The sequence below is a fragment of the Gastrolobium bilobum genome, unplaced genomic scaffold (assembly GCF_033153095.1).
Source record: "Gastrolobium bilobum isolate Gb01-03AN ecotype WA unplaced genomic scaffold, APGP_CSIRO_Gbil_v1 utg27286, whole genome shotgun sequence".
Taxonomy (NCBI): Eukaryota; Viridiplantae; Streptophyta; class Magnoliopsida; order Fabales; family Fabaceae; genus Gastrolobium; species Gastrolobium bilobum.
In genome coordinates this window covers 36,944-49,210 of record NW_026898322.1, presented here as the reverse complement: position 1 = coordinate 49,210, position 12,267 = coordinate 36,944, and the positions used below count along the sequence as shown (strand labels likewise).

Below are 12,267 nucleotides of genomic sequence, written 5' to 3'. Positions count from 1 at the left end.
AAATTTATCTTGTTAAAAAATAATTGATATTACAATAAATTTAAGGGATGATTTTTGAATTTTTTTAAATTTGAAATGTTAAATTTATTATGATTAATTATAATTGATGGTTAATTTTTTCTTTCCTATTCAAACATTTGATATAATTTAAAATATTTGAATTCTTTCTTAAAAATATAAATAAATCAATAATCAAATCATAAATTAAAAAAAAATCAATAATCCATAATAAACTATAACCAATGCATTTTACAAAAAAAAAACTGCTTTAATTTACTTTTGAAATTTATGATTTTGTATAAGAGATGGGTGTTAGATAGAATTATGCACATGCACATTATTCATCCCAAATTTTATTTTATTTTCTTATTTTGTATAATTATCGATTAGCATTATAAATAAAAAATAATAAATGATATGGTTATTAAATTAATATTATAAATAAATTTCAAGTTTGTATTTTGTATTTTTGAATTTTCTGAAATTCGAGAATGGTAAATTTATTATCATTAATTATAGTTGGTGATTAATTTTTTCTTTCCTTTTTTAAGAAAGATTCAAGTATTAGATATAATTTGTAATTTTTGAATTATTTCTTAAAATATTAATCAATCAATAATCAATTGTAACCATTGTGATTAAAAAAAACATATTTTAATTAATTTTTGAAATTTGTTATTGGCTAGGGTGATTAAATTACGAAATCCGTCTCATAAGATTGACATGCCACTTGAAACTTGCACGGATCATAAGAGACTGATTTTGTATAACAGATGAACGTTTGATAGGATTATGCACAATTGCACATCCATTGCAAAAATGTCAAATTTATTTCCATTAATCATAGTTGTTGATTAATTTTTTCTTTCCTCTTTTAAGAAAAGTTTAAAGTTTAAAATTTAAGATATTTAAATTCTTACTTAAAAAAAGAAATAAATCAATAATCAAATCATAAATTTAAAAATATCAATAATCAAATCAAATAAATCAATAGCCAATAATCAATTGTAAACTGTGTATTCTTTTTAAAAAAAAATACTCGTTTAATTCACTTTTAAAACCCTAAGTAAACAAATTGCCAACAATGGGAAGATTATTTTACTAATGAGCAGTTGGAAACACTGAGGAAACAAATCGCAGCTTATGCCAACATTTGAGAGCAACTACTTCAGAAGCACAAAACATTTTCAGTAGTCAGTGACTTAGTATATGCCCTTTTTTCCCCATCAAACGTTCATCTCTTATACAAAATCAGTCTCGTATGATTCATGCAAATTTCATCTGTACCATGTCAATCATAGGAGACTGATTTTGGATATAGTCATAGTAAACATAAGGTTTTAAAAGTGAATTAAACTAGTATTTTTTTTAAAAGAATACATGGGTTACAATTGATTATGTTACATTAGGAGAATTAAAGGTACAGCTCCATAGCAGTTACATTAGGAGCATTAGGAGTAGCTTTTATTAGGAGAATTGAAGTGGCAATTGTTAGCCATTGACGTGTCATTGAATTAGGCAGGAAACGGTTTAGGAGTTTGGGGTCCATGTATTAAAGGCATAACTGTAACCGATGAGAATTCATTCAAGAATTAATCAGAAACGTTATTCTTTTGTTCTTCTCTGTTCTTGCTCCGTTGTGAGGGTTTGCGTCCCTTAACATTGGTGCTTTCATCATTGTGGACTTGCCATTTTTCTACAAAATCCATGCTTTCTTCTTGTTGAACTCATTTTCGTTCTTCAAGATGCAGGATGAATTTAGGGCTTCTCAACCCCATATTTCAACTTCACCTTCCATTGCAACACTAGTGGATAATCTTGCTGTCGCCATTACAAACCTTGCACGATGTAGCACAGAGATGTATGCTGATTTTGCAAGTTTTAGGAACGAGATGCGCGCCGACTTCGCCAAGATTAAAGCTAATTTCGCAAAGGTTAGTACCCTAGCTTCTACAATGAGTTTCGATGGCAGTGTCCCAGTTTCGGAAGATGCTATTAGTGTTGATGTTTCCGGTTCTGGAGTCAATCAAGAAATTCAAGAGATGGTTGCTGTGGCGCATCAGTGTATTGCAATAACTCCAATTTTGATTGATGTGGAAGCTAAGTCAGTTGATTCCTTTTTGGTTGGGTGTAAAGTGCAAACTGGTGCCCTTCCTTGGCTTGACGATCTAAGTTTGATGGCCATATACTGTGTCTCTGATGATATGGTAGCTGCAAGACACATGTTTGATGAAATGTCTGACCTAAGTACAAGGTCTTGGTACGTGATGATATATGACCCTTTGCTTTATTGGGACCCTGGAGGATTTCTTTTAACCATCGTAGAGAACATGCTGGATATTGGACGAATAAGTCTTCCGCATGAAGACGCCAAGCCATATAAACTTGATCTCGTTCTTAAGAAAGGAATTTGCCTCTATGGTGCAGAGATTTCTCCTAAATCTGTAAGTGTTGGCTTAACAGAAGCTTCCTTTACAAGGTTCCTTACTTTTACTTGGGATCCAAAAGGTTTCTTTGCTCTTTCTTTCACATTGAACCTTGAGGACAAGATTCCTTTACAAGATGGGGTGAATGATGTAAGCATCAGTAGCAGCAGAAAGATGATACAAGTAGCCATTGTAGTTATATTAACATTCACCATAGAAGATGAGCAACCAGAGGTCCAAGGTCGAGTGTTGATGTTAACCAAAAAAAAAATAATTGCAACAAAAAGTCAAAATGGGCATAATGGAGTTTCTTATACACAATATCTCAATAAGTTGCATGGCCTTATCCAAGTGGAAAAGTTAACTTGCTGGATGATCACTGGGGAGAGACAGGCTGCAAAAATAAGAGGTTTACACCTTCAAACAATTTTGAGGCAAGATGTTAGTTTCTTTGATGAGGAAACTAATACTGAAGAGGTTGTTAGAAGGATATCAGGTGATATTGTTCTTATTCAAGATGCCATGGGTGAGAAGGTCGGACAGTTTATACAGTTAATAGCAACTTTCTTGGGAGGTTTTGTAATAGCATTCATCAGGGGATGGCCTCTAACAGTTGTCATGCTATCTTGTATTCTACTTATTCTAATGAGCATGGTTATTGCAAAAGCATCATCCAGTGGACAAACAGATTATTCTACAAACAGATTATTCTACAGCAGCAAGTGTAGTAGAGCAGACAATAGGTTCTATCCAAACAGTTGCATTATTCACTGGGGAGAAGCAAACTATAGCTAAATATAATCAGTCCTTGATCCAAGCTTACAAGACTGGAGTGCAAGAGGCAATATCTTATGGTCTGGAGTTTGGTTCACTCTTTTTTGTTTATATCTCCACTTATGTTTTGGCTGTATGGTTTGGTGGGAAAATGACAATAAGGAAAGGATATACTGGAGGGAAGGTTGTGACTGTAATTTTTTTTGATTTGACTGGCTCCATGTCTCTTGGGCAGGTTCTTCCAAGCTTAGGTGTTTTTGCTGCAGGACAAGCTGCAACCTTTAAGATGTTTGAAACAATTAAAAGGAAGCCAGAAATTGATTCTTATTATGATACAGGTCAGCAACTTGGTGAAATTCGTGGAGAAATAGAACTTAGGAAGGTTTGCTTTAGTTATCCTACAAGACCTGATGAAATGATCTTAAATGGATTTTCTCTTTCAACACCAAGTGGCACTACTGCAGATGAGACAATTAAGGGAGGCACTTTCAATGAATTTGTACCAGATTCTGCAGCTATTGCTTCAAGCATCCAATATCATGCTGTGTTCACCACATCTTTTTCTCCAGAGAAGTTAGAGCTCAGTAAGGCTCTCTTTGCAACTGCAGAGAGTGTCTGTGACTCCCTCATCATAAATTGGAATGCAACATATGACTATTATGAGAAGATGAATGTTAAACAAGCTTATTATATGTCTATGGAGTATCTACAGGGTAGGGCATTGCTGAATGCAATTGGGAATTTACAACTCTCAGGTCCTTATGTTGAGGCTCTCAAAAAGCTGGGTCACAATTTACAGGATGTGGCTAATCAGGAGCCAGATGCTGCCCTTGGGAATGGGGGACTAGGTCGACTTGCTTCCTGCTTTTTGGACTCCTTGGCAACGTTGAATTACCCTGAATGGGGATATGGACTTAGATACAAGTAGCTTATAACAAAGGATGGCCAGGAGGAAGTTGCTGAAAGCTGGCTTGAGATGAGAGATCCCTGGGAAATCTTAAGAAATGATGTCTATTATCCAGTTAGACTCTATGGAGAAGTTATTTCAGGGCCAAATGGAAGTAAACAGTGGATTGGAGGAGTAGCTTTTATCTGGACTGGCTCTCCATCCTGAAAGTAGGAATCTGCCTGTGCATTTGAATGAAGAGATAAAGTCTTTCAAAAAGAAAAAAAAAATACGCAACATGTGCAACCTATAAAAAAAAAAGGATTTCTAGTTCTTTTTTTTCATTGGGACCTTGAGGACAAGGTCCATTTTTTAGGAGAAGGCAATGTTACATTAGGAGAATTAAAGGTACAGCTCCATAGCAGTTACATTAGGAGCATTAGGAGTAGCTTTTATTAGGAGAATTGAAGTGGCAATTGTTAGCCATTGACGTGTCATTGAATTAGGCAGGAAACGGTTTAGGAGTTTGGGGTCCATGTATTAAAGGCATAACTGTAACCGATGAGAATTCATTCAAGAATTAATCAGAAACGTTATTCTTTTGTTCTTCTCTGTTCTTGCTCCGTTGTGAGGGTTTGCGTCCCTTAACATTGGTGCTTTCATCATTGTGGACTTGCCATTTTTCTACAAAATCCATGCTTTCTTCTTGTTGAACTCATTTTCGTTCTTCAAGATGCAGGATGAATTTAGGGCTTCTCAACCCCATATTTCAACTTCACCTTCCATTGCAACACTAGTGGATAATCTTGCTGTCGCCATTACAAACCTTGCACGATGTAGCACAGAGATGTATGCTGATTTTGCAAGTTTTAGGAACGAGATGCGCGCCGACTTCGCCAAGATTAAAGCTAATTTCGCAAAGGTTAGTACCCTAGCTTCTACAATGAGTTTCGATGGCAGTGTCCCAGTTTCGGAAGATGCTATTAGTGTTGATGTTTCCGGTTCTGGAGTCAATCAAGAAATTCAAGAGATGGTTGCTGTGGCGCATCAGTGTATTGCAATAACTCCAATTTTGATTGATGTGGAAGCTAAGTCAGTTGATTCCTTTTTGGTTGGGTGTAAAGTGCAAACTGTACCCTTCCTTGGCTTGACGATCTAAGTTTGATGGCCATATACTGTGTCTCTGATGATATGGTAGCTGCAAGACACATGTTTGATGAAATGTCTGACCTAAGTACAAGGTCTTGGTACGTGATGATATATGACCCTTTGCTTTATTGGGACCCTGGAGGATTTCTTTTAACCATCGTAGAGAACATGCTGGATATTGGACGAATAAGTCTTCCGCATGAAGACGCCAAGCCATATAAACTTGATCTCGTTCTTAAGAAAGGAATTTGCCTCTATGGTGCAGAGATTTCTCCTAAATCTGTAAGTGTTGGCTTAACAGAAGCTTCCTTTACAAGGTTCCTTACTTTTACTTGGGATCCAAAAGGTTTCTTTGCTCTTTCTTTCACATTGAACCTTGAGGACAAGATTCCTTTACAAGATGGGGTGAATGATGTAAGCATCAGTAGCAGCAGAAAGATGATACAAGTAGCCATTGTAGTTATATTAACATTCACCATAGAAGATGAGCAACCAGAGGTCCAAGGTCGAGTGTTGATGTTAACCAAAAAAAAAATAATTGCAACAAAAAGTCAAAATGGGCATAATGGAGTTTCTTATACACAATATCTCAATAAGTTGCATGGCCTTATCCAAGTGGAAAAGTTAACTTGCTGGATGATCACTGGGGAGAGACAGGCTGCAAAAATAAGAGGTTTACACCTTCAAACAATTTTGAGGCAAGATGTTAGTTTCTTTTATGAGGAAACTAATACTGAAGAGGTTGTTAGAAGGATATCAGGTGATATTGTTCTTATTCAAGATGCCATGGGTGAGAAGGTCGGACAGTTTATACAGTTAATAGCAACTTTCTTGGGAGGTTTTGTAATAGCATTCATCAGGGGATGGCCTCTAACAGTTGTCATGCTATCTTGTATTCTACTTATTCTAATGAGCATGGTTATTTCAAAAGCATCATCCAGTGGACAAACAGATTATTCTACAAACAGATTATTCTACAGCAGCAAGTGTAGTAGAGCAGACAATAGGTTCTATCCAAACAGTTGCATTATTCACTGGGGAGAAGCAAACTATAGCTAAATATAATCAGTCCTTGATCCAAGCTTACAAGACTCGAGTGCAAGAGGCAATATCTTATGGTCTGGAGTTTGGTTTACTCTTTTTTGTTTATATCTCCACTTATGTTTTGGCTGTATGGTTTGGTGGGAAAATGACAATAAGGAAAGGATATACTGGAGGGAAGGTTGTGACTGTAATTTTTTTTGATTTGACTGGCTCCATGTCTCTTGGGCAGGTTCTTCCAAGCTTAGGTGTTTTTGCTGCAGGACAAGCTGCAACCTTTAAGATGTTTGAAACAATTAAAAGGAAGCCAGAAATTGATTCTTATTATGATACAGGTCAGCAACTTGGTGAAATTCGTGGAGAAATAGAACTTAGGAAGGTTTGCTTTAGTTATCCTACAAGACCTGATGAAATGATCTTAAATGGATTTCTTTCAACACCAAGTGGCACTACTGCAGATGAGACAATTAAGGGAGGCACTTTCAATGAATTTGTACCAGATTCTGCAGCTATTGCTTCAAGCATCCAATATCATGCTGTGTTCACCACATCTTTTTCTCCAGAGAAGTTAGAGCTCAGTAAGGCTCTCTTTGCAACTGCAGAGAGTGTCTGTGACTCCCTCATCATAAATTGGAATGCAACATATGACTATTATGAGAAGATGAATGTTAAACAAGCTTATTATATGTCTATGGAGTATCTACAGGGTAGGGCATTGCTGAATGCAATTGGGAATTTACAACTCTCAGGTCCTTATGTTGAGGCTCTCAAAAAGCTGGGTCACAATTTACAGGATGTGGCTAATCAGGAGCCAGATGCTGCCCTTGGGAATGGGGGACTAGGTCGACTTGCTTCCTGCTTTTTGGACTCCTTGGCAACGTTGAATTACCCTGAATGGGGATATGGACTTAGATACAAGTAGCTTATAACAAAGGATGGTCAGGAGGAAGTTGCTGAAAGCTGGCTTGAGATGGGAAATCCCTGGGAAATCTTAAGAAATGATGTCTATTATCCAGTTAGACTCTATGGAGAAGTTATTTCAGGGCCAAATGGAAGTAAACAGTGGATTGGAGGAGTAGCTTTTATCTGGACTGGCTCTCCATCCTGAAAGTAGGAATCTGCCTGTGCATTTGAATGAAGAGATAAAGTCTTTCAAAAAGAAAAAAAAATACGCAGCATGTGCAACCTATAAAAAAAAAAAAGGATTTCTAGTTCTTTTTTTTCATTGGGACCTTGAGGACAAGGTCCATTTTTTAGGGGAAGGCAATGTTACATTAGGAGAATTAAAGGTACAGCTCCATAGCAGTTACATTAGGAGCATTAGGAGTAGCTTTTATTAGGAGAATTGAAGTGGCAATTGTTAGCCATTGACGTGTCATTGAATTAGGCAGGAAACGGTTTAGGAGTTAGTGGTCCATGTATTAAAGGCATAACTGTAACCGATGAGAATTCATTCAAGAATTAATCAGAAACGTTATTCTTTTGTTCTTCTCTGTTCTTGCTCCGTTGTGAGGGTTTGCGTCCCTTAACATTGGTGCTTTCATCATTGTGGACTTGCCATTTTTCTACAAAATCCATGCTTTCTTCTTGTTGAACTCATTTTCGTTCTTCAAGATGCAGGATGAATTTAGGGCTTCTCAACCCCATATTTCAACTTCACCTTCCATTGCAACACTAGTGGATAATCTTGCTGTCGCCATTACAAACCTTGCACGATGTAGCACAGAGATGTATGCTGATTTTGCAAGTTTTAGGAACGAGATGCGCGCCGACTTCGCCAAGATTAAAGCTAATTTCGCAAAGGTTAGTACCCTAGCTTCTACAATGAGTTTCGATGGCAGTGTCCCAGTTTCGGAAGGTGGTACACTCAAACTTTCCTTAGGAGATCTAACACTCAAGCTTTTCCCTAGAGGTTCTCACAAATTTTAAGCTCTAAGCTTTTCTTCAAGTCTTTAACCCCTCACTCTCACACACCACAAACTTATATAGAGGAGGAAGAGAAATTCTAAAAGTAATTATGGAACATAGGGAGACAAGGGTACAACCTTGAGCAACTCAAAGGTGTGCTCTTGAGTCTTGTGCAGCATTAAAAGAAGGAATAACTTCCAACAAATCACCTCCTTCTGACTTCAATGTGTTGGCATTAGCAGCAACCCGACACTGTTACAACAGTCTTCGAATTTCTTGCTGGTACCGGTTTAGTCATCATGTTGAACCAATTCAGGTCGGTGTGCACCTTGACGAGTTCGAGTTGTCCACCATCCACCACATCCTGGATCTAGTGATACCTCACATCAATATGTTTAGTGAGGAAGTGATAGGTCGAGTTCTTCGCTAGATGAATAGAGCTTTGATTGTCACATTTCAGCTCGTGCTTGTCTTGATTATGACCGAGTTCAGAGAGAAACTTCTTCATCCATAATAATTCCTTACAAGCCTCAGTGCTATGTATTCGGCCTCGCTTGTTGAAAGTGCCACACATTTCTTTAGTTTTGATTGCCAGGAGACAACTCTTCCTGTAAATGTCATCAAATAACCAGTAGTCGACTTCCTAGAGTCGGCATTTTCCCCTAAGTCAGCATCCATAAAGCCCACTAGCTCGACCTTACCTTCTCCAAAGCGGAGGCATAAACTTTTTGTTCCTCTGAGATACTTGAAGATCCACTCCACTGCTTTTCAGTGTTCTTTGTCGGGGTTGGGCAGATATCGGCTCACAATTCCAATTGCATACGCCAAGTTGGGTTTCGTAAAAACCATTGCATACATCAATCTTTATGTGGATTAGTATGGGATCTTTAGCATCTCGTCTTTTTCTTCATCAGATCTGGGACACTGCTTCTGGCTCAGCTTTATGTGTCCGGACAAGGGGGTGCTCACTATTTTGACTTTGTCCATGCTAAATCTTTTCAGGATCTTCTCTATGTATTTTTATTGACTTAGCCACAAGTAGCTTTCTATGTCGGTCTCTAACAATTTTGATTCCAAGTATTTGCTTTGCAAGGCTGAGGTTCTTCATCGCGAAGGATGAGCTCAACGCCTTCTTCAGGGCTGCTATTCTCTATTGTTTTGTCCTACAATAAGCATATTGTCAATGTATAAAAGAAAAATTAAAAAATCTCCAACTTCATACCTCTTGACAAACACGCAATGGTCGGGAAACAAAGTATAGTTGATATTTTGCACTGTCATTTTTTGATTTCTAGATTGAGGTTGGCTTAACTAATTGAAGATAAAAAAGGAAATTAATAGGCTGGTACTTTGAGTGCCTTTAAACATGATGTGGTGTTGTAGACAAATCTAACTAACTAAATGATAAAGAGAAACTCAATTGTAGTGAAGGCCCAGGTTTAACAACCAACACAGGTAGGTAACAGGATATCAAAGGAAATTTACAGAATAAATCAAAAAGAGGAGATAAATGGTAATGAGAACAAAACTTATTATCTACCATTAGGGATCTGCTTCGAAACTGAAAATATAGAGAAATGCACAGAATCTAAAATTGAAACGTTTTTTTTTCAAACTTACACTTTGATTGCTAAAATTGAAAATTGAAGGGCCCGCCTACCCCTAAAGGCCCAAAGTTGAAGGAGGATTTGTAATTTTTTCTGACAATATACATAGAAATTCTCAAAAAGAAATGATTTTGGAGATAAAAATAAGACAGCCCTAAAGTAATAAATATGGGGCATTTATGATAAGCTCACAATTAAACATTTTTACCAAAAAATAAATAAATAAAAAAATGAAGAAGGAGGGGGGGCAAAATACAAAAAGACCTGCAAGATCCTGATGAGCTGAGAGTGTTCTGTGCATCTCAATGAGTTGCTCACAAATGGTGGCATAAACAGCAATTTGTTTTCTGAGAGTTTCTAATTGCTCATCAGTCATCACCTTCACATACATCATATCTCCGTTGGCATCAACATTCCTATTATGCTGCCACCTCTGCATCTGTTTCTGCCATTCCATTACATTCACCATCTGTTCTCTGCTGTCTGTGTTGGTTTTGGAGATGAAAAATATAATTGAGAAATGAGGTACTAGTTTATTGATGCATAACAATACAACTTATAAAGAAAAATAATAAAAAGAAACTGCTCACGACTACATAACTTCCCATCAATAGAAAAGAAAACTGCTCACCTCATAACTACCCATTAAAGTAGAAAAGTAACTGCTCTCTACTTAACAACTCATTAAAACAGAAATAAAAACTGACTCCTAAATAATTAAAAATATTGCAGTTTCTAAAGCATGATTTCTAACACTCCTCTTTGCTTTTGGAGCTGCAAACACCAATCTTCTTCCTTAGATTTTCAAATTTGCTTGCAGGTGCACAAATGGCTACATTTCATTTTTGATAAATATTGGACAGCAACCTTGTTCCACGAATTGGTGGGTCTGGTGGGTCTGGTGGGTCATCTTCTAACTCTTCTTGCCAATGTTCCACTCCTTGCTCTTTGCTTATTTGGATGAGAGGACTTGATTTCTGCTTACTCATGGATGCCTCTTGTGCTTGTTTCCAGTTCCACTTCTTATCTTCATGAAAATAAACATCTGAGTGGATCAACTGCAGCTTATTGGAGGCTCTCCAACTTGACTTAGGAAATGAATTTCTGTTTTGTTTGCCAAATTGAAAGGCATTACAATTTGCAAAGGTTGGTAAATAATCTGCAAAGGTTGGTAAATCATTTGACAGCTCCTTCTTCATCAACAACATATTTGAGAGGTGACAATGGCCTAGTCTCTTGTGCCAAGTCTCAGTCACATTCTCCTATGTGGAAACAGCAGCTTGCTCCTCCTTGATTGGTTCAAATGAGAAACTCTTGCCTCTCATTTTTGCTTTGATGATTTCCTTTCCATTCTCATCGTGAATGAGACAAACTCTATTTTCGAAAAGCACTTTGAATCCTTTTTCAATCAATTGGCCAACACTCAACAGATTTTGTTGAATTTTGGGTACAAAAAGGACATCAGGAATAAACTTTCATGCCCCATTTGATTGCACTTGATGCATTTAGCATCAGGTTTCTGCCAACATCTGAAAGGAGGGTGACCCATTTTGCCACAATGCTGACAAGGTGGGTAACTTTTCTTTTCACCCTTTCCTTTGTTGTAATTAGTTTGTTGGCTCTTGGCTACAAGAGCACCTTCAATAGCCTGATCTTCCCTCATCAATCTTCGCTGCTCTTGGGCTTGGAGAGCATGTAGCACTTCTGCAAAAGTAATTTTAGACAGATATCCAACGAAGCAATAGATGCTTCGTACCTCTCTGGCACTGTTACCAGAATTTTCTCAACAATTCTGGAATCTGCAAAATTACCGCCCAGTAACTTTATCTTGTTGGCAATGCCCAACAATGTGTCTGAGTATTCCTTGATTATTTCAGACTCTTTCATCCTTTGAATCTCAAATTCCCTCATTAAGTTAAGCACCTGCATGCTTCGAATTCTTTCATCTCCAGCATATTCTGCCTTTAGATAGTCCCAAATTGTTTTTGCCGATTTGAGAGTCATGACCCTAGTAAAGATGGTTGTAGAGATACCAGCAAAAAGGCATGATTTTGCCTTTGCTTTTCGGTTTTTTTTCTCCTTATGATTCTTGATCTGGGCCATGGTGGGATTGTCCGGCAGAGGAAGGACTTCATAATCCTCTTCTACAGCTTCCCAAAGATCCAAAGCCTCTAGGTAAGCCTCCATTTTGACGGCCCAAAGATCATAGTTTTCCCCATTGAAATCTGGAAGAGCTGCTTGGGAAAAACTTGTTTCAGAATCCATTCTACAGGTCCCGTAAGAAAAGGGCTCTGATACCAATTGTTGGTTTTGGAGATGAAAAATATAATTGAGAAATGAGGTACTAGTTTATTGATGCATAACAATACAACTTATAAAGAAAAATAATAAAAAGAGACTGCTCACGACTACATAACTTCCCATCAATAGAAAAGAAAACTGCTCACCTCATAACTACCCATTAAAGCAGAAAAGT

The 12,267-nt window shown here is 37.3% G+C and overlaps 2 protein-coding genes across 2 annotated transcripts; one reads left to right on the top strand and one right to left on the bottom strand.

Annotated features, from left to right (window-relative positions):
- Positions 1 to 1,745: 1,745 nt before the first annotated feature.
- On the top strand, positions 1,746 to 4,314 carry LOC133314885 (uncharacterized). The gene is given in 2 exon segments (XM_061516415.1): positions 1,746 to 3,122; positions 3,124 to 4,314. Coding segments are annotated over 2 exon segments (2,568 nt in total).
- A 7,139-nt stretch (positions 4,315 to 11,453) lies between these two features.
- LOC133314884 (uncharacterized) lies at positions 11,454 to 12,056 on the bottom strand. The gene has a single exon (XM_061516414.1). The coding sequence runs from the start codon at positions 12,054 to 12,056 to the stop codon at positions 11,454 to 11,456; it is 603 nt and encodes a 200-aa protein (XP_061372398.1).
- Between the last annotated feature and the right edge of the window lie 211 nt (positions 12,057 to 12,267).

Coding starts and splice junctions, on each gene's coding strand:
- LOC133314884 (XM_061516414.1), bottom strand. CDS start 12,056: ATGGATTCTGAAACAAGTTTTTCCCAAGCAGCTCTTCCAGATTTCAAT.